This window comes from Protopterus annectens, chromosome 8.part1 (genome assembly GCF_019279795.1).
Source record: "Protopterus annectens isolate FY-2018-M chromosome 8.part1, PAN1.0, whole genome shotgun sequence".
NCBI lineage: Eukaryota > Metazoa > Chordata > Ceratodontiformes > Protopteridae > Protopterus > Protopterus annectens.
Genome location: NC_056742.1, coordinates 509244945 through 509272879, shown reverse-complemented (window position 1 = coordinate 509272879; position 27935 = coordinate 509244945). Strand labels below are relative to the sequence as shown.

Genomic DNA, 27935 nt, shown 5'->3' with positions numbered 1-27935 from the left:
GTTTGAGGGGAACAAGAGATTCTGGGGTTCAAAGCAGATATATGTAAGATAAGTAGACAGAATGGCATATGTGACCTATGACTGTAGTTTATAATGAGGCACTCACTACTTGTTATAGATTTTTACTCTGATAAAGGTTGACTGTGCATTCTACAAGTGAAAATGAAAGTATAATAAATGCATATATATATATATATATATATATATATATATATATATATATATATATATATACATATACATATACACTCTGTAAAGTTTTACTTAAGAGTTCCCAGCCATGCAATCAGGCACACATTTGTTTCATAATAGGTTGAAAACAACGACAGTTAATGTTTTTAAGTGGCAGTCAAGACATAAATATATAAATATTTTATGCATAAGCATCGTTAATTGAACATTATGGGCTGTTTATTTAGTTGCTTCCTGTATCCAGGGTACAGCGTTTAATTATTTCATTTTTCATTTGCCTACCTCTGACTCTGAACAAGTCACTTAAATAGACCTTGCTCCTGCGTCGCCCCTGAAAAGGGACACTTGTGTCCCGTGGGCTTTCATAGCTTAACAAATGTCCAAAATAAACAAACAAATAAATACAAGTTGACAACTTGACACTGATTTTTTTATGTGGTACCTTCCGTGGTTCAAGCCGCAAAACAGGGTTGAATTCTTAGGAGCTGCTCCTCCTCCCAAAATACACACACCCACGCACGCTCACACGCATACACACACACACCTCTCAACCTCTTAGTCCAAGAAATCTGTACAAAGCTTGACATAATGGGAGTAAAAGACTCAAAAATAGGGACAGATTTTAAATATTGCTCTTATAAACTTGGAAAGTTGATAGAATAACGTGATTTATTTTAGCATGCATTTTTTCTGAAGTATATGAAGTCTGAAAATCGAATGTATGTCACTATTTAGTGACTTCAGTCCTCAGACCATCACAGCGATTTGCCAGAAAACCACAGATTTTATGAGAAACAGACCGAAAATATAAGGCAAAAATCTGGGTATCCTGTTAAAATCTGGACAATTGAGAGGTATGACTGACACACACACACACACACACACACACACACACACACACACACACACACACACACACGTGCGGTTTTGTGCCCTGTATGGCATTATTCGGGTTCCTAAATGTGCTCCTTGGGCCCGTGGCTGATTCTGAGGAGTCTGATTCTGAGGAGGTGCTTATATGTTCAGTCCTTACTATTTATTTTGCTGTTTGTTAACCGGGTGAGTGGCCTGTGAGATATTTTAGCCGTCATCAGGGCCACAACACCACTTTTTCTTTTAGTTGTATTGCAGAACCTCGAACGTCAGCACGCCAAGGAAACGAAAGAAGGAAACCAATCCCCGAAACACAGGCGAAAAATCAAATTGCGATTTTTTTACACTCCCCTCCCCAACTTATACATACCAACTTCAGGGTCGTGCTAACCCGAGGAAGGGGGAATCTCTCATGGGAAGGAACCACTGCCGGCACTCCCAAAAAAAAAAAAAATCCCAGCAGTGATTTAGTACGTAAAACGGGGATCGACGTTGTGTTCCTCTGCATTTCATGTTTCGGGCAATTTCATGACAGCCGTCTGTAAATGTACTTTTTTGAGCGTGGGAGGAAATCGGAATAAACTCCGCATAGATAGATGGAGAATATGCAAACTCTAGATCACGCAGGCACTGAATGGAAGATAAGTTTGAACTCTGGAGCTCTGACTCCGAGAAGATAGACTAGCCACCTTGCTGCTGTGTTTATAAAGTAAAATAAAAGCAGTGTGACACCTGCTGAATGCCATTTTGACGAAATTTGGCGTTTTCCAATGGCCTATGTAGGGAAACATGCACAACTAAAGACATGCCTTAAATTAATTAGACAGGCAGATGTGTGTGTGCGTGTGAGATAGATAGATAGATAGATAGATAGATAGATAGATAGATAGGTGTGTATGCGTGTGTGTGTGTGTGTGTGTGTGTGTGTGTGTGTGCGGACAGAGATGGTATGGGTAATAGACAGGCAAACAGATATAGATGGATGGAGTGATCCTTCACTGCGCGCGTGTGTGTCTGTGTGTCTTGAGAGTGTGAACCTAAGAGATGGAAGAAACAGTGCAGATGAGTGAGATAAAAGCTCTAGTTAAAAATGATTGGGAATTTTCATTCCATGTGTGAACCTCATGCTAAAAAATGTGATTGTTTCTTTAAATTGCCTTATTTAAATCGATGTGCACGATTCTGTTTTCCTTTACTTAGACCAAAAATGACACAACAGAAATGTACAGAAAATGCATAAACTACAGCTGTTGTCTCTGGTGTATCTCTCGAAATTTAAACTGTTGAACAGTAATGATTTAGAAATGGATTGAAACAAACTGAAGTTAGCCTGTAAGCAAAAATATACAATGTATATAACACAATCCTGCCAGCAATGGGGAAACCTTGATGTCGACATTTTCCAGTGTTCTACTAAAATTATTGGTTGGATTTTCTGTATCGTTCGGTGCACGTTGGCATGTCATTTTCAAAAGAATAAACAGTACACCCCAAATGAACTTCCCAAAAGTTCCTGTTTAATTATAAGAGTTTGTGGTTGCCTTATTCACAGCTGAACTACTCTGATTCTGTTTTCAGTTTATTTTTCTGCATGCCTTATTGATTCTTCTACAATGTTATGTAGCCTATTTACAAATAATGCATCATTATTTAGACAGTTTTGCATATCTACAATGCAGGTCAAAATTTTAATTACATTTTATACAGTGCAGAAAAATAAGTAAACATAGTGTCTTAAATGCTGCTTGAAACCAGCCAAAATACAAAACATCGTTCTTTTTTATATATATATGTATATATATACATAAACATCTACATAGAGCAAAAAAGATCCTGTTTAACTTAGATTAACTTCCTGTTTTTTTTTAAATTTACATTGACTTCGAGTTAAAAAATGAAATGGCAAATATTGCCAACTACGTACACCATTCTAATACTGATAGTTTGATGCCCTGCGGTGTCTTATGATTACTATCATCAAAATAGAATAAATAACAGATGTATTTTATTACTTAATTAAAAGTGCCTTTTTTCTGTAGTTCTCTCATGTCTAGGCTAAAATTGGAAAACCAATAGGTTATTTGCATAGTTGTCAGCTGCACTATACCTGCACATACATTTAGAGAGATATACAACTTACAGTTATGTTAACAAGTTTACCCACTACTAATCATTTAGAGTGAAAGTTTACTTGCAATTACATCAAGAAACTTGAAGGGGCCAGTGACTGTATGAAATAATAGGGAATGAATGTAAAGGGACACTTAATGAAGGCAGATATTGCAATTAGCAATAATAAATGTAGCACAATGGCTATCAAGGAATCACACGTAGCTGCCTTTAATTATTTGTCCCTGCTCCAGAGTACATAACAGAAAATGTTAAGATCGTCTGTAAATAAAATAAAGTAGTCATTAGCTATTGTAATAGGTGGACTGTCCTAAACATCCCAAACACTGATAAACAGTTTCATACATCTCTCCACATACATGCACTCACAGTAAAGGAATAACAATAACATTATTTTTACTTATAAAAGAGATTTACAAAAATATGCATTTACAGTAACACCTCTTAATTTCTGCCATACCTCTGTTTCGCAAACGTTCCAAGTGTTAAGCTTGACACTTTCTAAAGGGAATACAGTTTGTATTTATTATACCTATGTCTCCGAGAGAAGTCCGGACATTACCAAAACTCAGCTTTTTCCCCCTACATTGATTTGTATACCTCTGTCTGTGTAACGAAAACGGAGGTCCTTCATGAGATCACAAACGGCTGGGCCATTCTTTATTCCTCCGGGTTGCACTCGCTTTTTCGAGATCTTTCTTAGAATTGTTTCCCTCTGCCTAGCATCACATGACACATGGTTTGATATCCTGGTAGCTAACCTGCTGATGGTAGTAAGATCCACTGCCCGAGTGCATGGAAGACGCTGCCATTGTGTTGAATGAAAAGACAAATTCCTTTCTGTCACACATGCTTGGAGATTGCGAGTGATATCTTGGAATACCTGAAAATTGAAACACAGCATATGTAACTTAGTATAAAATGCACAACTTTCGCCCGGAAACATAACAGCAATGCACATTTTACAGCTTCCATTTTTTCTCATACGTTTTATCGGTACGCAAACAGTATTCTACTTTAGCGTACTTTAGAATAATAACAAAGTCAAGGTCCCATGAAATGCTCAATGAAATAACAAAGCAGCGCCTGATGGACTTCCATTTTTTTGTATTTACTGCCAATAGATATATTGGAACTCGGTGGTGGTTAAGTTCCATGCTGGCTCCAATTTCAAATGATATAAACAATCACAGTTCTTATATGCAGAACTTCTTTTGTATAACTACAGCTGTAATGTTCAGTGGATATAAATACATTGTAATGTGCTACCCCGGGGCCTCTGACGGTTGCAAAGTTGTGTATAGTACGGAATGTATGTCCTTTACTGTTTTTACCCATGTTGTGGTGTATTGTAGTTGGGAGGGGCATCACTGCCACATTCAAAACCTCCTTTACACCAGTAGAATATCTGACTGGATATGTGTGTTCTGCTTCTACTCTGGTAAAAACAAAGGAAAAATTAATTTCTCCTAGCTAAATGAAAGCATCACTGTTCCATGATTAGAAAGCTGGCCTCGCATTGAGTACAATAGAAAATAATGTCCTTAAACAAAAAGTAAGCGAAGGCAAAGATATGATATGATGCATTTTAATGACCCAAAGAGCCAAACTATATTTTGCATTTCAGCCACTCAAGCTTTCAGATAAGCAAGAACCTCTTTTTTCATTTGGCACTTCCATAAGTTTGAAAGAAAACTGAAGTAGCTGCATTTTAAATCCTATGCTGGGCCAATAAAATTATTATATATCCCTCCGTATTTCACTTGTTTCATTGAACCAGCACGTGATTGTTTTTCTTCTTAAACCACGACAAATACTTTAAATATATATATATATATATTTACCAAATGAGTATCTGATAACCACAAGGCGTGTTACTCCTCTCACAATATAAAACCTATGCTTCAGAAAAAGTGCTCGCCCGGATGTTTTTTTTTTGCTCTGTTCGCTTCTCTTCCTGTATACCAGTCCCTGACCCTAACCAATGTCTCTGACTTTATAGTACAGGTTAGTTGAAAGTGTTGCACACTGGTCTTCCTTGACAAGCATTTTATTTAGTACTTTTAGAAACAGGCCTAATGACCACTAAATGCAGCAGCTGCATCAAAACCAGCAGACAGACAATTACTAGGACTCTGCAATGACAGCCATTTCAGAGCTACAAAAAAGTGCTGTTTATAGTTGCAGTTTACTTAAAATGTGGGAAGGCACTTGTAAACTTAACCGTTTCTGCTTTATAAACTATTTAAAAGCAATCTTTTTTTGCAGTCGCACCGGATTCTCGGCTGGAGCACCTTCTGTGTGGAGTCTGCATGTTCTCCCTGCTCGAGTGAGTTTTAAAGACATGCAGGTTCGTCTGGGTGTATGTGTGTGTCTTCTGTGAAGGTTAGGTGTCGGACTAGCAACTCGACACCGTAAAAACACGACTGCCAATCAATCTGCGGACCAGTGATCCGCTGTGGCGACCCCTAACCGGGAAAAGCCGAAAGACCTTGTTCCTTGCTTCTTTTGCAGTCGCAGTTTGCTTTAAAATATGTAAGCGCTTGCAAACTAACTCTCCTGCCAGGTTATTCCTCCTGGGCATAGCTCTCAACTGTACCTCATTATGAGGAACGTACCTCATTTGAGGTCCTAAAAGTTCATGTCCCTCGAAGATGCACACTAAACGGGTCTGTCACATATTCAGTTTTAGGATTTTTGAGTGAAGTTCATAGTAAATAGAAATTAATCGTATTAACTCATTAAAAGATCTTCTTTATAAGTAAAGTCAGCATATTTTAACCATCCCATGGCCTTCCAATTCGAAGTTGTTAGTATTTGTTCCACATTATGAGGGCTAGTGTTCCTCATTTTGGAGATGGAAGGTTGAGAGGTATGCCTGGGTGTCCCACTACCCCTGTAATTCCCATATACAAAACCTGGAGCTGCAAAGACAAGAAGCCAGTCAGGTGTTTTAACATCTTCCTGCTGTTAAAATCTGTATAATAAAATTAAGCACATATTTATTAGTAGAAAAAGACACATTTGTGTACTTAATGATGTTTAAACCCCATTTTGTTTGCTGACTGCCAGAGGAAATATTAATCTCCCGTAAAATGTGCTGGATTTTTTCCAGATTCGCCCTATTTTGTGTTGTATAATTTTTTTTTCACTGTTGAAGAACAGCTTACCTTCTGTTTAAATTTCTTCAAATGTTTATTTTTTAACACCCTGAAAGGAATGGACTCCAGTTCTAAATTAGAGTATAGTTAATAAAGTTCAGGAAAATCATCTTTGCTGACTTCCACAGTTTTCCGCAACATTTGATGTTTGCCATTTTTTTCTGAGCACCCCGCAATATTTCATAAACTGCCTCCTTTTGTACTTCATTACCCCTACTGGTAACATATTTGGTAAGCTTGGAATTTTTTTTCCTGTTAGTTCACTTGCTCCTACCACCGTTGGAACTTGCTGAGTGGCCCTAATTTATGTCACTGTAGTTTGTGCCTATCTATCTCGTATTTTATAACTTTCTGCCTTTCACTACCTAAGACTCTATAGTTCCTGCATGCGGCTGTTTAAATAATTAATGCTGCACTTATTAATTTCTTTTGGACTACAGATTATTTTTTCCTTTTCTTTTTTAACACCAATACTTTATTAATGATAAACTTTGCGGGGTTATTCACTTAAACATGTTCAACTTATAATATAATTCTAACAATATATTATTCAATTTTAAACAAATAATAATAATAATAATAATAATGACAACACTAATAATAATAAAGGTCCAGTATACAGTCTTCCTGATTATACGCACTTAACTACTGGGTAATACTGCATGAATACCTCTCAACTGTCTCTGATTTTCATGGATGTCCCATGTCCATAGTTTTGACTCAAAACTTTAGCACTATCCCTGTTAGTCCCTCTTAAAATCGGTGACTTTTAGAGAAAATCTGATACATTATACTTAATAAATAAATAATGACAGTAGGTTTACACTTCTTTTACTTCAAAAAATATGTATTAATTCAAGTTTTCTCATTCTGTCATCCTATCAAGTTAACAGCACTAATACTTTAAACGGGTTACTCCTGATTATTTCAGGATTCTCCCTGTTCACAGGTTGGTACTAGGCTATCAGCCCTAGGGCCTACACAAGCCTGGCCAAAACAATTCCCTGGCTAATTCTTCCCACAATATTTACTTCCCTGGACCCCTGTCTAGCAGGGGGACTGACGTGACCCCAGGGTGAAATTTCCTATCTCCCATCCAGTTGACATGTATGGGCAGTCTCTTCCAGAGGCTGGGAAGTCTCTGGGTCAGGAGCCTATCCTTCTGTTGAGATTTGTGTTCCTAATTCATTTTGGAGCTATAGCGATCATTACTTCTTAATTTTTAAACAACTTTAGTTCATTTTTTCCAACACCTTTCTGCTGACTGTATATTGAAATGTTTGAACAGTTTCCATTGTAACAATTTTCTCGCATTTCTGTGCACATTTCAGTATACAAACCTCTGCCATAAGTGTATCACCAAAGGCAACAAGATCTATGACTATTTCAATTACTGTACTGCAGACCTTACATTTCCCGAATCTCTGGACCTCCAACATCATTATGCAAGCCCACAACATTTTCTTATATCGCTCTAAGTTGCATAACTGAATAGTCAGTCCCCAAGCTCCTCACAGTGACCCCCCCCCCCAAAAAAAAAATGTTCATTGGGTCAATGCATAAGTTGGGCAAGCTTCTCACTGCCCATATCCCTCTCCTGTCACCTAAAACAGAAGTAATTCAGAAGGTTCGAGTTGTCTGGTATCCCACCTGTCACCCAGAGGGTGAGGACTAACAAGAAACAGAGTACAAAGGATTAGCCCAGATAAAACCAGTTTAGCTAGCAGACCTAGGAGACTCACTCTAATACCATCCCTGTGGGAGGAATCAAGTTGCCTTTTGAAGTTTCAAGTAGTTTATTCAGTTAGTTGGTAGACAGAACAGTGTTCTTGTTCTTGCGGTAGGTGGATGCGTGTTCTTGTTCTAATGATAAATGGACGAGTGTTCTTGTTCTTAAAACAAGAGCAGCCCTTCTACCTACTTAACTGAATAAACGAGTTGAAACTTCAACAATGTATCTTTATTCCTCCCACAGGGAGGGTATCAGAGAGAGAGAGAGTGTCTCTTTGATCTGCTAGCTAAACTAATTTTATATGGGCAGTCCTTTGTACTCTACCTGTCCTGCAGCCTTGTAACCTAATAGATATGGCTAATACTAGACCTCTGCCTTAATTTATCTGCATGTTGTCACAATGAAGGCTAAAACCGAACATACATACCCTTCTTCTTCTTTCGGCTTTTCCCGGTTAGGGGTCGCCACAGCGGATCACCTGTCCGCTCATGACTGGCAGTGGAGTTTTACAGTGTCGAGTTGCCAGCCCGGCACCCAACCTTCCACAGAAGGCACATACACACACTCACACCTAGGGCCAGTTTAGAGTGTCCAATCCACCTACAGCATATCTTTGGGATGTGGGAGGAAACCAGAGCACCCAGAGGAAACCCACGCGACCACAGGGAGGACATGCAGACTCCACACAGAAGGCACCCCAGCCGAGGATCGAACCAGAGAACCTCTTGCAGACCCTGTATGGCTGTTATCAAATGCCAGGCCACCTCACTCCTAGCAGTAGAAAGTCTAACTGCAAACATGTCCTTTAGCCACAGTTGACTATGGCCTTCCACGGCTTGGCTCTGCCTTCAGGAAACGCCTCAAATTTCTTCAATCCCCCCAACAAAATATGTAGTGCTCTCAGATGCATACCACAGTGTTTCCCTCCAACGTGCTAGCTGGTTTCCCTTAACTAATTGGCTGATATTTCACTCCTAATCAATAGTCCACAAAAGCTGTACTGCTTCTATTACCCGATTAGTAACATACTTTCCATTACACAATTGCCCAAGTTCTAAATATACCCTTACATTCCCTTTCTTCCCTTGAGCACGCCCTCTCTGCACTGCTCCTCAAAACTGTAGGGCTGTCTTCCCACAAATCTAGGCAAAATCGCTGACTTCACCAATTCTAAAACTACTGAATTACTTGTTCCTACCGTTAACAAAAGTTCACCAGGCAAACTTCTCCCATTGCCTAAACTCCCAATATTTGTACCTTCTGCATTAATCTAATCCCAGTTTAATCTACCCAATAGACTTATTCTCCATATTAACCACTTCCAACAATTTTATAACTCCATTTCATCTCCTAATAACGTCTTTCGTATCGCTTATTCCATTTCTCCCCACACCCTCCTCCTCCAATCTTATAACGCCAAATTAACTGACTTCCGACGCGTGCATAAAACCGATATGTACATATTTCCTAGCAAATTTGCCACATCTTTTATACTATGTCTACATAATGTATGCTTTGTTCTGCGATTACCTAGCTATTATTGCTTCTGTATTGTTTACGTGCACACCTCTCAAGTGTACAGATTTTAGCAGAATGTGCAGATTTGGGCGTAATATTTTTGGTCTGTTTCTCAATAAAATTGTGGTTTTCTGGCAAATCGCTGACAAATCATTGAGGACTGAAGTCAGAAAATAATGACATACATATGAAATTCAGATTTCATACTCCTCAGGAAATTCATGCTAATGCAAAACCTGTTACTGTATCGACTTTTTTAAAGTTTTTAAGAACAATATTTAAAAAGTGTCCCTATTTTTGGGACTTTGTCCCCGTTATTTATGGCTTTGTCCAGGTTTCCTGCCCTAAGAGGTTGAGACGAATGTTCACTTGTTATGGTATATCTCAGGGCTGCGTCTGAAATGGGTCCTCTGGATCAACCCACCTTGTTCTTGCAGCTTTTCTGTGACGCGCGCTCTTCTTTCTATGATTCAATTTCTTTTAAAGGGATGATTCGCCGTGTTGGGTTGTTCATTTAAATTGCGCTGATAAATAAAAGATAAAACATGCGATTTTTTTGCACCACAGAATAGAATAATTTATCTCGTTTATAGTACTAAGCATTAAGCTTTTAGATTTCATAATCGACGAAAACTTTGAGCACCACATTCGAGCTACAGTCAATCAATTGATAAGTCTGTGCTATACTGTTTGGTCTAATGCTTATCAATTGCTAGAATATGTTTTCCCTGCAACCATACGTGCAGATTTCGTTGTATTGAAATACTTCAAAATGTGGACCTTTTTCTCCCTGGGTCACTGCTGAAAAGGGGCAATGCCATGTCAGTTTGACTATCCCAGTCACCAAATGCTAATATAAAATGAATAAAGAAAATATTTGCATTGTTTATAGCTGTACATATTTTTTATTTATTTTTTTAATTATTTATAACATGAACGATGAAAGGCTAATGAAGAAGAATCATAACAGATGTTTATATACACACACTGGACAGCTGATATATGGATACATAACAGACATGGAAACACCTAGACAGTTTAACTTCTGTTGCAGAAGGTAGGGTGTTATTTTTTTTCTTGACCAGGTTATCCAGTGCTGCTTCACTGACCTGCTTGAATCGGTGTGAAATTAGCCAATTCTCGAGTTTTATTTACTTATTTTATTCATGTTTATTTGCTTTCACTTTTGCCTTTGGAGATGCCTAATTACGCTTCATATCTGGTTGTGCTGCTTGCTTTGGTCATTAGAACATCAGTTTTATGATGCAGGCAAAACAGCAAAGAAGTTCATATTGTGTTACAATGGGCACGTTGATCATGAGCTGAAAAATAATATAAGTAACAAATAAAACAATAACCTTGGTGCGGTAAGATCTTATTCTTATTAGCAAGGCTAACAATGCAACATAGACGGCCGTTGCTACGAAACTGCTTCAAATAGTGACAGACAGCTTTGCAAGCTGTCGTACGCTTGGCACTGCCACACAGACAACAAAAGTGGAGCAGCGCTTTTAAAGCTTTTGTTTGATTAGATAATTTGCACTTAATTACTGACTCTTGTCACATGTGGCACAGCGCGCGTTACACAATAATCTGAGTAGCTAAATGTCTCCTCTGTCACCTGAAGAGGAGACAGCTAAAACATATCAATTACTACATTAACAATTACCAAATCTAGTAAGCAGCTACCCCCATTACAAACAATTTATGATCGTATAGCTGATCACAATTTATTCGTATCCGAGATGAAGTTCTTAAATCCGTTTGTCAAACACCTGAAAAGCTTGATTAGATTTTCCACCTGACCATAATCGCCGCGTGCTGCATTGATTAAAAAACGTCATTAAGTCCATATACAGGTGGTCATTAGTAAGTAGCAAAAAAAAGTTTGTTAAGTCATACTTTAAGATGACGTACAGTAATACTATAATGCCGTTATCTACAATGCTTGCCTACTTCTATAACAATGCACTACGCTTACTTAAATTGCTGTTGACGTGAACTTATTTTATGAGCTTAAAGGGTTGTAGTGTGTCCTAAGTACTATCTGAAATGTCTTTTAATTGAAATTGCTAACCAAGTAAAATACACGTTTGTACTATGGAACGCCGACTTCCTAAAAGTCGACTCTTCAAACAAATGAAAAAAACTCGTATATACAATATGTGTGTGTGTGTGTGTGTGTGTGTGTGTGTGTGTGTGTGTGTGTGTTAAGCGCACTCAGAAACAAGGAGAGAGAGAGGGGAAACACGTAATTTTACTCTGTATCAATAACTGATTATAGCAAAACTAATAAAAACAGTTATTAGACTATAAGTTTAGCATATTAACGGTGACTAATAAGAGCAAAAGTAGCAAACACAGTGTTTGGGCAACATATTTAACATACTCCAGTGTAGCAAAAATGCTAAACTGTGTTTCATTTTGAGATGTGTACATCACTGCAATGTGTGGCGTTATAATGTATTCAAATCTAAACCAGCTGTCATTGCCTATAAAGTTTTTAATGTAACAAAATATGGAACAGTCTATCCAAGATAGGCAGCAGTAAATTAATGGAAGGGTACATTGTGTTAGTAATTGCAACGAAACTACCCAAATTCGTCTTTTGCCTCTGTCCTCCTCATTCACTTCTAAATATCCATCTGGCGGCTAAAACTAGATTCCAGATGTTGTCTTGCTATCATCGGGAAACATATATGAAAAAGTTGACTACCAAAGCTATTTACAATGAAAAGACATAAATTCCATTTTGTGGTATCGGTCCCACGAAGATGAATTTGAATCCAAGTTTCATGTCGTGGTAAGAATATGGACAATTTGTGATAAGTTATTACGCTCGTTACTGCTTAGAACGTGGTAAACAATGTAAACAAAATGGCAGACTTTTTAACAGAATGGGTCCTTCTGAATCAATACTCAAATCAAAGCACTTCAGTCCACCGCTGTCATCCTTTCCAGTGCTTATCATTTCCTTCCATTTGGTGCTTAAAAAACAGGAACCTTGAAGAAAGTTCCTTTAAACGTTTAGTTACCTACTTATCCAGTACATATTTTAACAATTGCAGTGTGAATAAACAAGGTTGAAGAAAACGGGTTTCCCAGTATTTTCTGAATATTTCCGCACTCCTCCTGTTTTACTTTTTTTTTTTTTTTTTTTTTTTTGTAAAAGTTCTGATAAGTTTAGCTTTTTTTAGAATTAGTCAGGAAGCCTGATCTGCATAATTATTGAATTCATATGGCAGACATTTTTTTACCTTTCAACACAAGCATTTAGGAAATTATATCCTCCATTATAAACTTCACCACTGCTGATCTAGATAGACCACAGGCAGGCATCTGGTTTTGGCAGGAACTGCAATAAACTCCAAAGATGCCTAATCAAGACACGCTGATATGCACCGCGCAACCAAGCTAGAAAACTACTGCTTCACTTAAAAGAATTAAATATTGTCATCGTACATATTCACTTTCAACAGATACCTCTCAACTGTCCAGATTTTCGCAGAATGTCCAGATTTTGCCTCATATTTTTGGACTGTTCCTCAAAAATGTGGTTTTCTGGCAAATCATCGAGGACTGAAGTAACTAAACAGTACTAAATAATGACATAAAATTGAGTTTCAGACTCCATTTCCTTCATAAAATACGTAATAATTCAAAACATGTCATTATACCAACGTTGTAAGTTTATAGGAGCAATATTTTAAATCTGTCCCTATTTTTTGGTCTTTACCCCCCCATTATTTTTGCCTTTGTCCAGATTTCATGTGCCGAGAGGCTGAGAGGTATACAAATGTCATCCACAGTTACAGGAACTTCCCTTCACTGCTTACATAGCTCAACAATGAGATATACACTATCTGCAAAATTTACCTAATCAGAGACAATGATATCCATTGTAACATTTCCTATCACCACATTCTTATACACTACTGAATCGCTACTTCATTCAAACATTCTTTTAGAAGTTTGTATCAGTATAGCCTACCTACCAATGCAAACCAACTCGATAACCCCTTTTTCACTCGTACCTCTCAAGTGTCCCAGATTTCAGAGACTTTCCTAACTTAGGCCCAAAATTTTGGACTGTTGTTAAGATCTGTGACTTTTACAGCATTTTATTACTTCCTAATTCGCATAAGCATTTTCAAGTTATATCACTGTTCTAACAACATAAAACAAGAAAAAAATGTTCCAGTAATAATTATATTTTAAGTCAGCATTTTTAAATGTTTTGCACATTACCCTGGTAGCAGTAAATAAATAAAGGTCGCAGTGACAATAATTACAGTCAGAGACTTTTCAAGTCATAGAATGCAAGTTAACTTGAGTTCTTTGGTTTTTAACTAAGTCAATAATATCAATGCTGAAAAAAACATTCCTGATTTGAGGCCTTTGTCCTTGTGTATTTTAAGCCCTGTCCTTGATTCTGGGCATGAGGTTTAGAGCTATGCCTGCACTAGCACTGGCATACAACCAAAGGCTGGATTGTGCCATACCACGTGAGCTATTTAATCCCGAGCAGCCTGCTTGAGATTGTACCGGAACCTTCAAAGTGTATACAGTCTTGATTTACTGTTTGCAACAAGACTGTGTGTCAGAATAGACCCCCTGTTGCCCAGTTATGTTATCAGTAAACAAATGATTCTTTGATGTAAACAGCGTTTGCGGTATGCCTTGTATGGGGGTGATTCCTTATCAACAGTGTGCTTCAAAATGTCCTTCCAGCAAAAATAGTGTGCTGTCAAATAAAATGCATAACGTGTTCTAAGTCTGTATAATGGTTAAGTGAGGAAGCATCAGAGCAGCGAACTGCAAGCTTTATTTTGCGATGCATCGTGGACATGTAAGCAGCACTAATTTGGGCCAAACCATTACATTTGATTTCTTGCACGCATAGTGAATCCCCAGTAGACCTAGCGCTGGAGGGGATGCAGACTGGCTCGGCTCCTTGGTTGCTGCTCTTGTCGGCGTACTGGCACCACGCTAAATACTAATCCCCGCAGAGAAGCCACCTACATGTTTATTTTAACAACCTCCAAGAATGTAGCATAAAAGGTCTTCTACCCCTTTCTATGCATATTAGCTTATAGCTCTTTGTTTCTTGTTTCGCTTGGCTAATCAACTTGTCAAGTCCCAATAAACCTGAGTGTAACTGCATTATTTTAAATAATGCAACACTTACGGGCAAAGAGCAATTCCTATGAATCACTCACGAGTTCAAAGCGTTTACGACTTGATCTTATAAATCATCCTGATAGGATGCATTGAATACTAATGTCAGGGGCAAGAAAAGGTAGCATATAGGATTATCTACTGCATTTGTATGCTTTATGAATTGTAAACCCAAAGTTGCAACATATTTTATTATAACGGATTGACTTTGGATTACACGGCTAAAACCGTTGGTTAAGAATCTACGCATCAAGTCCTACAACTTTGGAAGCTATTTCAACGGATACATTTGAAAACAATTTTTAACGTGTATATACTGTAGACAGATACTCGCAACGCGTACATTTAACTTGCAAGGAAGTGGTACAGTGCTATCACGTGACTTGATAAAGTGACGTCCCCCCATCTCAGTACAAACAGCAAGTAAATTAAAATACCTTGCAACTCCGCTGTATTGTGGCCATTTTGATGAAGGTACGATTGGTCTAAAGAGTGTGTTGGTAGGCTGGATGAAAGAGGATTTGCTGACGGATTGCAGGGCGAAAGAGGCTGCTGTTTGATATAAGAAGTTCCGCTGTTGAGGGCTGCTGAGGCAGTGGGAGGCCAAGCAGATGCGGAGCTGGAGTACACTGAGTGGGGCTCCATCACTCCTCCGGCTGTCAGAAGAGGTGAGGCTGGCAGCGGACTCTCATGGTGGCCGTAATCCCCTCCTGAAGACCCCGTGCAACTTCCCATATATGAATGTCCACTATTGGCAGATAGGTGGGACACCGAATGGCCCGCCAAACCCATCCCGTCCACATTACTAGGCAAGTGTCCGTTCATCATACCAAGGCCAGTGTCGAGAGATAGGCTGTTTGAAGGACAGGAGATTCCCCCACTAGATCCTTGAAAACCGTAAGTGTCAGGAAGATGATTGAAACCCAATCCATTCATCATACTGTACATGGGCTTCAGCGCTTGACACTTCCTTCGAAAGCCCCTAGGTCTTCTCCTAAAAGAGCCCTCCTCAAACATAAATTCACTGGCTGGATCAATGGTCCAATAATGCCCCTTGCCTGGCCTTCCAAGTCCTTTAGGCAGCTTTATAAAGCACTCGTTTAAAGATAGATTGTGACGCACCGAATTCTTCCATCCTTGGTAAGAGCCTCTGAAAAAAGGAAAACGACTCTGTAAGAACTGATAAATCTCACTTAAAGTCAGTCGTTTGGTAGGAGAACTTTGAATGGCCATCACTATGAGTGCGATGTAGGAGTAGGGTGGTTTCTCGGGACGTCTTATTCCTGCGTTGGTTTTCTTGGTTTTTGTGACCCCATTGGCGGCATCCATTCCTGGAGGCTGGCTGACGCTTTTCTCCGTTGTTGTAGACATAGGACTGCTCTGTGCGGGGGTGTGGGATGGAGGCTGTTGAACTTCTGCCGTCATTTACTACTTCTTTGAGCTCAAACGCGTTTTAAACGTTTGTATAACGCCGTGCAGGGCAGATAACGTACATTAATTTTAGCCAAAGGATTGTGAAACTTGGGCTGCTTGAACAAACAGACTTGCAGAACTTTTCTCTGGCTGGCTATCCTTACACTCTTTCCTTTGCTCGATGTCTGTTGCTGGGTTTATCGGACAGGGTGTTAGTTAAAGCTGGCCTTTGTAGACGGAGATGGTTTTCACCGCAGTGGGTCTGAAGACTGCCCTGCCAAGGCAGATCGCATTTAACTTATCTCAAGTCATCTGCGTCCTGTCGGCTCTTGACAAGTCAGACGTAAGAGGCAGAGGGAGCTCCCCGCCCTAGCCAAACCCTTCCCTCAAAACACAGCAGTGGGGGGCTCTTAAAGGGACCTTGCTCTTGCCTTACTCTTAACAACCCTAGTCTCATTGGAAATGCATACCTTTTAAACGAAACGTGCGCTACAAGAATTAAATTGACTTAGGACATAAAATCGTTTAATAAAGTCGAGAGATACTCTGTAATTCATCGGGGTTTCTTCTTGTACTCGGACAATTCCTATTGTGCGTGTGTGTGTGTGTGTGTGTGTGTGTGTGTGTGTGTGTGTGTGTGAGCGGCGAAATCTAACTATATATTTATAAGATGCAGAGTACCAACTTTGAACGATTAAATGCGTCCTCAGTATATTGGTGCACACATTTTACAATAGTCAGCAGTTTTCTTGTCATACTTAGCTGAATAATGGCGGATTTCCTTCTTTCTTTCTTTTGTCTTTTAATTCCAGGTTCTGCCTTCTTTGCAAGACAGACTGGAACACGGGCAGGATGTTTATATATGAGAAGATAAACATATTTCACTGGCTTATTTAAATAAAAATCAACCAAAGCTCCTGCTTGTTCTCAGAATGCCCCTTTCTGTTAAATTTAAAATAGTCACTTAGCCTATCCACTGATTGTTTAGATTGTTGTTATATAAATAACCGCTGATGATACTAGTAAGAAGCTGTGCCCAGACTTTCTGATTTGCAGACACTCTGCGGATGCCCTGCTTCAACTTCTTTGGAAAGCTGCAGAGACAGGGGGAGCAGTGAATGACACAGAACTGGCCCTTCGAATTGTTTTATATTCTTTTAGCAGACATACATTTCACAAATGAAAGGTAAGTTCCTCACATTCTTTCTATATAACTTTTTAGAGAAAAAAACTTCCTCCCAATTTGTTTGACATACACTTCAAAGGAGAGTAGACTTCTTTAAGTAATTAGTAGGTATGCTCGTAGGTTTAATTTTTACCCAACTGGAAACTCAATAGGACACCCAACTCGGTGTACTACTTAATTTGCAAAGCTATTCCTTCCCTCTCATACACTGGAACTAGTTAGGGTTGCCACCTTTTCAAATGGCCAAAGTGGGACATTTTTGGTACAAACATCAGATTTTACAGGCCAACACATACCCAAGTCAGTACAAAGGTTAGAACTTAACTTTTTTGCCTAAATAAAAGCTTATTCTTGTAGCATTTTAGTTGCTCATTCTGTTTCTTATAACATTTAGGTATTTTAGATACAAAATAACTGTTTTATGCAACTATTACATAAAATATAGGAAATAATTTTGTCCTAAAATCTCAGGACATTTGCCATTTTTACAATTTTTTGTCAGGACACAACTGCCCAAAGAGGGACTGTCCCTTGCAAAGTGGGACAGGTGGTAACCCTAGAACTAGTCCGCACAAAACAACCATAATTTCCCCATACCTAGTCTAACATTATTGGTAATTTATTTAATTCACCGATTTTCTTTCTTTCTTTCTTTCTTTCTTTCTTTCTTTCTTTCTTTCTTTCTTTCTTTCTTTTTTCTTTCTTTCTTTCTTTCTTTTTCTTCCATTTTGTCGGTTTATATGTCCTTCTTTTGTTTTTCACTGACTTCCTCTTTACCGCCTCCTTCATTTTTCTTAATGTCAACCCTCACTCTCTTCCACCCTTTTTTCTTACCACTCTACATTTCTTATGTTAGTTTCTCATACAATTAAACAATGCATATTTTCATTTGGGAAAGACCCTTGCAAATCATAGACAAACGTATCTGGTAAAAAAGACGAATTGTAGCACAAAGTAAAGCGTATTGAATGTAAGTTTAATATATTAATGTATCGCTTATAGTGACCCATTTGGAGCTTTTCAAGTTCAGTGAACAAGCTTCAGATTCAGCGTTGGGGGTTGGAAGATCTGAGCTCAGGAACTGCAAGCTGTATAACATAGTTTAAACACGTCATTGTGTGCGTGTGTGTGTGTGTGTGTGTGTGTGTTTGTGTGTGTGTGTGTGTGTGTGTGTGTGTGTGTGAGTGTGTGTCTTCATAGCTCTTACCTCCGCAATTAGGGATGCATAAAAAAAGCAGGGCAGTCACCGACATTTTAAAAAATATTAATACTATCAACTTGAGAGGTCACCAGAATAAGAGAACACGAATTATCATTTATTTTTCAGAAGATAATATTGCTATTATTTATTAACTGTAATTCACCACAGTTTCTCCAAAAATCACCAGTTTTTTTTGGGGGTGGGGGGGGTGGGGGGAGTGTTAGGATTAACAAATCAAAATTTGAAGTCATAATCGGGAACGACTGTGAAAAATAAGGGGCACATAATATGTGTGTGTGTGTGTGTGTGTGTGTGTGTGTGTGTGTGAGAGAGAGAGAGAGAGAGAGAGACAGAGAGAGTTAAACGAGTTTGTATGTATGTGTGAGAGAGTGTGTGCTGAAAGTCAGTAACACCTTTATATTATACATTTTACTTGCAGAAAAACTCAGACTAGCACACTTCTGAAATCTAAACTGCTGGGAACTTGGTGTAAATCCACAAAATGAAGCAGATAATTTACACTAAAATGAATACTTTCTTAAACAGTAGTATTTGCTGACTAAAAGCATAGATCAAGCCTGTCATATTTTGTATTTTATTACGCTACCCTAAATAACTTCGATAACTGTTGAGTTGCCTTGCTGATGACGTTTTCAGGGCAGGTAGATCGGTGCAACACTTTTACAGCGTATAGAGGATGAGCAAAAATACACAGCAATAGTTCAAACAACCATAATGCTTTTATGATGTACTTGACAATGTAGTCTGAAGCAGAAGAGGTGCTCATAGCTCTCAACTTCTCATCTCCAAAATGAGGAACACTAGCCATCATAATGTGGAACAAATGGGCAAAATGTGGACACATACTAATGGCATACTAACAACTTCAAGGTCATAGAATAGTTAAACTATGTTGATTTTAGTTATAAAAAAGATATTTTAATGATTTAATATGGTTCATTTCTATTTACAATAGATAGTTAAAAAAATATATCACTGAATGTGTGACAGACCCTTTCAATGTGGAACTTTGAGGAACATGAGCTTTTTAAGACTCCAAATGACGTTCCTCGTAATGAGGTATACTTAAAAGGTATGGAGGTGCTGCTATATTCTATTAAATTTTAAACCTTTAACAAGCAAATTTCGTGTACCACAGATTGTATTGCAGCCCAAGTAAATTAATTAAATTACATCAAAACGTTATTTTATTCAAATTTATCAAAACTGTAAGCGTTCTACTTTATAAAATGAATAAGAAATGTAAATTAATGTTCTAAAGTCTGTAATTATGCGAATCCAATTGATCATATTTGAAGTATAATAAATAAGGTAGGCTTACTTGGACTGTTTGTTGCCTCTAAGAGAACGTGTCGTGATTGAAAATGTTCAGTGGACTAGTCCACTTACCCTTTTTACCAAGTAGTAAACGAATGAAACATAGTATTTTGTATTCAGTTTCCCATAAAAAAATACAGCCTGACGCGGTTTTCCGTTTCTTTCGCAGCGTGACTATTACCTGCCTGAAAATACAGGCTTGACATACGCAAATAAAGCTACATTTGAGCCATTCACAGCAAATTACCTAACCACACCAAGTTTTTCTCCTCTCAAGTACGGAAATATACATTTTTTTCACAGAGTACTTTATTGGTGAACAACCAATACATACAAACACAAAAGCACACTTAAATAATGAAGCAAGTACAGAAGAAACAGCATGGTTAGTGTTGCAGCTTGACACCGAAATACGATTCCTAACAAATTGTTTTGCTGTTGTTTTGATAACAAGTCTAGTCAGATTCACAGTGGCCATAAATGTGTAAAGTATGTGTGTAGGGAGTTAATTTACAGGCACCTCCCCAAAATACAGAAGTTACGTCGCTTATCGTTTCTTGCTTTGCACTTGTTCAAGTACTTATTAAGTTGCTCTAAGCAGCACTCAACTTCTTTTCTCAAGAATCGTAGACAAAGCCAAAAATAACAAAGACATACAATCAGAAATAATTTCAGTATTACTCTAACTCGCTAAAAGTTTAATAGAACATGTTTTGTAAGAACAAGCACTTTTTGTATCGTAAGAAGAACGAAATTACAATTTCTGGTATTACTGACGGTCTGTACTTTGGCTTTGTGCAGAAAAATTAAACAAAATGTTTGGGAAAAATCAGGGACTTTCTGCAGAACCAGGGGCAGTCTCCGGGTAATATGGTGGTAGGAAAAATAAATCACATAAAATGGATTAGTTATATGAGTATAATCATTAGCGTAAAATAGAATAGGGATTTAAAAAAATATATATATACAACGACGAAGCCAGGTAATCAACGTCATTAATATTTCTCAGCTGTACAAATTTTCGCAAAATATTCATATATTTGCCTCATATTTTTGGTCAGTTCCTTATAACATTTATGATTTTTTGGCAAATAATTGTGGATTGAAGCCGTAATCAGTGACACACACTTGAATTTCAGACTTCACGGCCATAAAAAATGCATACTTATACGAAACCTGCTATCCTACTAACATTTTTAAGGTTATAGAGCTATATTTAAAATTTGCCCCTGATTTCGGCACAATCCCCCCCCCCCACACTATTTTTTTTTTGCTTTGTCCAGATATCTTGTGCTTGCAGGTTGAGAGGTATGGTGCCGTGTTTAGTTTATCTATATTTGAACTTGTTTGGATGGTCTTTGTGCATAGGTTCATAGCTAGGTACTAGGCTATCAGTCCTAAAGCCTATATAAACCTAGCCAAAAAGGTTCCCTGGCTTTTGTCACCCAAGAAAAGTATTTTCCTCTGTCCCTGTCGAGCAGTGCCGCAGAAGTGATCCACGGGGTGAATTTTTTATTTCCTACCCAGTCGTCCTGATTTTTCGTAAAGAGGGCCAATGAGGAGATTTGCTTGGTATAGTTTGTTCCAGAGTATGGGAACCCCTTGGGTTTGTTGTTATATTAAAACATGATTGTTAAATCTGTAAAGCTGTGCGTAGTCTACCAAATCGTTCGGAGTCTAATACACTATTAGTCTTTTATTCGTTTTTTTTTTTTGCATCTTACCTATTTCAGTACAATACCCAGCAACGGTTAACTATTTATTCTAGAGTTGTTTGCATTCGCTGCTTTTAATTTTTTGTTGTAATGACCCTATCTATGACTGACAATGGGCTTTTAAACCAAATCGTCTATCTGCTTAGTAAACAAGTAATACGTATCATATAATATAACCTTATAATCATTTTAGTTTATTCATTTGATAACCGATAAGTGGTCATCGCAGACACTTTTCAGCCACCATATGGACCACAACTTGTGGTCCACAAGATTAAGGGTAAATTCAATACCTAGGGATACTTTAGATAATCCCGTCAATCAACATGGTTTTGGGTAGAAGAAACCCGAATAACAGGGAGAAAATTCATATAGATAGGGGAAGGACTTTAGGAAATATTGGTATTTGCAAATATTAGCTGATGTTGTGTTACATATTGTAAATGTTTGTGTGTGCGTGTTGGTGTACGCCAGCCCCATACTTCTCAAATGTTTAGAATTTCCTGTAATGTTCTGATGTTTGCCTTATATATTTGATTTTCCCTTCATAAAATGCGTGGTTTTCCGGAAAATCATTGAGGCTTGAAGTCACTAAATGATGACAATCAGTTGAGTTTCAGACTTCAGACCCTTTAGACAATGCGTGCTGATGCAAAACATGTTATTCTAGCAGCTAAGTTTATAAGATCAATATTTAATGTTTGTCCCCGAGTTTGGGTCTTTGCTTCCCACCTAATTACTTTTGGCCTTGTCCAGAATTTTTGTGCCTGTCCCCCGCCCCGCCCCTCCCACACACACATACACAGCACACTGATCTTATTTCATTTTTATAGTTTTATTTAGCTGTTCTCTGTCAGTAGCAAAGGTATCCTCCGGTAAGTGGATTTTTGGAGTAGGTATCAGAAATATTACAGATCATAGAATTGAAGTAATAATATCTGCAAAAACGATTTGTGCACTACATGACTTGAGGTAGGGTATTCTTCTAAATGTTGACTTTTTATGATGACAGAGGTCAACAAATGAAACATATTTGGAGGCTTCTGAAGGTGAGAAGTTGGAGGAAAAAAACTGAACTTAATAGCTACAAGTTCGACTACCAGCCATCAGGTATATTAAGCACAACCCTACTTCTAGATCTGTAATTAAGATTGCATTTTGGAATTTGTGTTCATTTCTTTAAGCTAGCACTGTAGCTTGGTCATGCGTAGAAAGAGTGCTTGGACCAAGTCATCCACCCTGTTTAACAAATTAATGAATAAATACTGGGTACTGAATGAAAAAGGAAAGAGACTTGACACCAGAATACTGGTTTAATACCACCACCACCACCAGTAGCTTCCATTACCAAAGGACTTTCTAATGTAATACTATGGAACATTACTTTTTGAGTGGTTAAGAGTTTTCACCATATAAGCAACTGTCAAAGGTTCTCAAACAGAGGCCCTGTCACACGTATTTACACTACTGGATCACTTTTCTTCCAGTTTAAAGTAACTGTTGATGTTATGTGATCCTATCTCGCCTACATTCTGACTGATGGGTTCGGAGCCGATCCCTCGGCTCCGACTCGGCACGCTTATGCCAAAGAGCGAAGTCTCTTATTGGCTGAGCTTACTATATCCCAGGATGCACCACTACCAGTCCCCCAGATCTCGTTTGCCGCTAACTAGCGAAGACGTGGTCTCGAGCTGGCTGAGCTGAGTAGTATTTAACTTACTTTTTTCTGTCAGAAATTTGCTGTTCCTATCATAAAAAGCTGTTTTAACGGCTACTCTGTGCCTTTGTGTGTGATTGGAGTTTTTTAGTGAAAAACTTGTAGTGTGATTGGGCGTTGGTTCTGATTTCAGGCCTCCTTCATCTGTAGGGCCTTTCCGGTCAGTCAACCCCTCTCAAACCTTTGGGGTTTTAAGATCCCCTTGAGTTAATTGTTGTTACCGGATTGTTTACCTAATCGGCAGTTGTAAACTGATTTTGTAGTGTCAGTTAAGTCAGAAAGTCAAGTTAGGATAGTGTTGTTCTTGCTGTCAGAGAATTACTGCATTATTGTTATAATGTCTCAGAATCCTAGGCCTTCGGGCTTTAAAAAATGCACCAAATGTAATTTTAAAATGTCAATCACAGATGACCACTCTCTCTGTGTTTATTGTTTGGGTGCAAAACATTTACAAGAGTCATGCAGTGTGTGTCACGCTTTTTCCTCGAGGGTCCTCCAGGAGAGGAAAAATAAACTCATTCTTAAAGGCTTAATAAAACCCTCCTTTGAAGAAGCTTTAGCATCCTCTCCTTCTCCAGCTAAAAAGAAAAGGGCGTCGGCTCCGACCAGTCCGTCGGATCCGACCGCCAAAAGACATAGGCAGGCTTCTCCTTCGGCTCCAAGGACTTCGGAGCCGAGGCGAACGTCTGCCTCGATGCCACCAGTCTCGACTCCTCTGGCTTCGGAGCCGATGGCTGGGGCATCGAGAGGCGGGTCACCTTCGACGGCTCCACTGGTCTCGGAGCCGACAAAGGTTGCCCACTCAGACACTTCCTCCTCGGCGCCGAAGTCCTCCTCGGCACCGATGGAAACTAGTGTGGGTATTCCTTCGGCGCCGATAGTCATCGAGTCGCCTCGGAGCCGGTCCCCTAGCCCTTTGGGGCCGTTGGAGAGGCCATCTCGAACCCGTTCAGTATCCTCTAGGTCATCGAGGATGTCGGATTCGGATATAGACAGGGTGGTCCAAAGACTGTTCCAGTCCCCAGTCTTTCAAAAATTTGTTTCGGCTCCGACCCAGTTGGCTTCGGAGCCGATAGCCCATGCCCATCTCATTGCTATTCCTCCTCCGACCGCTTTGGCTCCGTCAGAGCAGGTGCTGTTGGAGCCGGTGGAGATCTTAGGGTCGGCTCCGACCCTTACTCCAACCCCGGCCTTCGGGTCCGAGTTTGGTACACGGACTTCTTCGGCTGGACCTGGGGGTGATGTTTCGGGACCTATGCTATCGGTTCGAGCCTCCCTCTCGGTGCCGGCTGCGGGACTTCCGTCTGCTATCATGGCTCCGGGGACCGGTCACTCCCAGGATTCTGGGGGTCCGGCTTTCAGAGCTATGAGGAGTGCCTTGGCCAAGTCTTCTTGGCCATCTCTCCGGCTTTACCGGCACCTTCCTGGGCGTGGAGACTGGGTCTTTGGCAGTTCCCTGTCCGTAGGCAGCGGAGCCCCTGGGCCTGAGGTTACCCCCATTGGGGTTCCCTCCTCCTGAGGGTTCTTCGGAGTTGTCTTCAGAGGAACCCCCAAGGAAGAGATCATGCAAGAGGAAGCACGTGGACTCCCCCGGGTCTATTACATCTGACACTGATCTTGATGATGCGGAGGGGTCCCCGAAGTCGTCCTCGGATGATGTCTCATTTGCAGACATCTTAGAGATCCTCAAACAACGAGGCGGCTGGATATCCAAACCCCCCTCTGCTGATGAGTCAGTGCTCCTCAAGGCCTTTGGGGCTCAGCCCTCCGCCTCCTGGGTGTCTCCGCCCTTCGAGCTCCTGGATTTAGTTTGTCGGAGGGCGTGGGAACATCCAGATACCGTGGAACCAGTCCCTTCTCGTCCTAACAAATTTTTGTCTGCCCCACCCGAGAAGGAGTTCCTGACTAAAGGCGTGGCTGTAGATGCCATGGTGGTGGCATCTGCTACACAACAGGACGTGGCAGAGGCTTCAACGTCCGTCCATCCTCCTAATAAGGAGTCTAGGAGCATGGACCGGTATGGGAAGCGCACCCTGACTTCAGCGGCCTTTACTTTAAGGTCCCTGAATTATTTGGCACATTTTACCAGGCTTCAGAGGGATCTGGTCAAGGAGCTGTCAGATTCCCTCTCGGGTAACCTACCTGAGCAGCTAGCCCAGTCGGTTAGCTCTCAGTTGGCTATCCTTATGTCAATTTCTAACTCGTCCATGAGGCTCATTTCATATGCGGCAAGGCGGTAGAGCGGCAGGCACAGGCGTGGCTCTCACGGAGACAAGCCTGGCTCCGTTTGTGTCAGTTGCGGAGGCCTTCAAGTCTTCCTTCGCCGACGCTCCCTTTGATGGGTCCTCTTTGTTTGGACCTAAGGTTAAAGACACCCTTACCGCTGTGAGCAAGAGGGAAAAACTTTATCTGCCGTAGGTGCCCGTTATTCCACTCCCTTTCGGCCTTATCCCAAGGCTAAAGGAGGAGGGAAGATGTGGTTCCGTAAATCACGTAAGTTTTTTCCTCAACAGCAGGAAGATTCCCCTTCCAGAGGCAGAGGACGGGAAATTTTTCTGGGAGACGCCGTCCCAGAGGCGGCAGAGGGCCCCGCAATTCTGGAGACCGCGAGTCCTTTCGTGGCTCTTCAGCCTCCCACACCTCATGAGGGATTGCCCGGCTGTGCTGCTCTGGAGCCAGTCGGGTGCCATTTTGCCAAGCACCTAAAAGCCTGGGAGTCAATCACTCAGGACAGATGGGTGCTTCGGATCATTGCCGGAGGTTACACCATCCCATTCACATGCTCACCCCACCGTCCAAAAATCCCGGACCCACCACCCAGTCAAAGGGAAATTGCAGCCGCAGAAGCTTTAAAGCTGCTAGAAAAAGGAGTCATCCAACCGGTCCCCACAGACCAGATCGGATCCTGAAATTACTCGAGGTTCTTTTAGTGCCAAAAGACAGGGGACCTGAGACCAATATTGGATCTCAGCAGACTAAACCAATCCGTCACGAAATCCAAATTCCGAATGGTCACGTTACAATCCATTCTCCCATTGTTGGAGAAGGATGTTTGGATGTGCTCCATAGACCTCAAGGACGCCTATTATCACATACCGATACATCAGGCGTCCAGGAGGTATCTGCGCTTCAGCCTGGGAGACAGTCATTTCCAATTTTGTGCACTGCCCTTTGGTCTCACCACAGCCCCAGGGTGTTCACCAAGTGTTTGGCAGTAGTGACTGCTCACCTGAGGAGTCTTGGATTCCAAGTGTTTCCCTATCTGGACGACTGGCTCCTGACTGCCACCACCAGGCATCTACTAATGGACAACCTCAAAGCCACCATCTCCTGGGTGCTACCCTGGGAATTACATTCAATTGGTCAAAGTCTGTCTTGCTGCCCTCTCAGCGCATAAGGTTCATAGGAGCAGAGATAGACTCAAAATTGATGCGCTCTTTTCTTCCTACCGAAAGGATCCAAACTTTACAAGGCCAAGTTCAAGCCCTGATTTCAAGATCCAAAGCCCCAGCCAGGATGGTCCTACAAGTTTTAGGTTCGATGTCTGCCACGGTTCTTCTAGTTCCTCTGGCAAGATTGCACATGAGGATTCTTCAGTGGCTATTGTCAACTCAATGGTCCTTTCAGGACCTTCCCCTCAATCATCCCATTATGATTACAGAAACATGCAAACGGGACCTTCGCTGGTGGCTTCAGACATCCAATCTAAATCAAGGAAGTCCTTTTGTTATTCCCTCTCCAGTGGTCACCCTGACGACAGATGCCTCCCAGACAGGGTGGGGGGGGGGCATTGTCTGGGCAGGTTAGTTCAGGGCTCCTGGCTTCCAGACGAAACTCTTCTCCACATCAATGTATTGGAGATGAGGGCTGTACATCTGTCCCTACAGGCCTTACACAAGTTTCTCCCTCAGGGCATAATCACCATCCACACAGACAACATGTCGGTGGTCTGGTATCTAAACAAACAAGGAGGGACCAGGTCTTACCCCCTTTGCAGAGAGGCCATGAGGGTGTGGGAATGGGCTGTAGCTACCAGCCGTTTCTTGGTAGCGACCCACATTCTGGGGAAATCAAATATATTGGCAGACAGATTAAGCAGAACAATTCTCTCTCCTCATGAGTGGTCCCTAAACGAAACAGTAGCAGCTCAGGTTTTCAGGAGATGGGGGACGCCGTGCTGCGACCTATTTGCAACACCACTAAACACGAAGTGCAAAAGGTTCTTCTCCTTGACTCCACATCAAGGAGAAGCAGCTATGGATGCTATAGCACAACCTTGGCCAACAGGGCTACTTTATGCCTTTCCTCCGATTCCACTTCTCTCCAAAGTCATTCAAAAAGCTTCTCAATTGGGGTCCACAATGATACTGATTGCTCCATACTGGCCTCGTCAGGTATGGTTTCCCTACCTGAAGAAACATGCGGTGGACGATCCTTGGACTTTAGATCTAACTCCGGATCTGCTAATTCATCAGTCGGGACGACAGCATCAGTCCCTTCACTCCTTGAAGTTGACAGCTTGGCTCCTCCACTTCCGACTTTAGTCAGAAGTCACACATTAGACCCGGAAGTTATTCACAT

General features: G+C 40.4%; 1 protein-coding gene and 1 long non-coding RNA gene across 2 annotated transcripts in view; one reads left to right on the top strand and one right to left on the bottom strand.

Moving 5' to 3' along the window:
• Positions 1-2626: 2626 nt before the first annotated feature.
• FOXF1 (forkhead box F1) lies at positions 2627-16511 on the bottom strand. Its single transcript, XM_044082034.1, has 2 exons — positions 15222-16511; positions 2627-4078 (listed from the first exon to the last, which is right to left on the bottom strand). The coding sequence occupies exons 1-2, from the start codon at positions 16207-16209 to the stop codon at positions 3921-3923; spliced, it is 1146 nt and encodes a 381-aa protein (XP_043937969.1). The 5' UTR covers positions 16210-16511; the 3' UTR covers positions 2627-3920.
• A 483-nt stretch (positions 16512-16994) lies between these two features.
• The window catches only part of LOC122810423, a 525638-nt gene continuing 514697 nt past the window's right edge, over positions 16995-27935 (top strand). The window contains exon 1 of the long non-coding RNA XR_006366100.1: positions 16995-17383. This is a non-coding gene — a long non-coding RNA (uncharacterized LOC122810423). The remainder of the gene's footprint in view (positions 17384-27935) is intronic.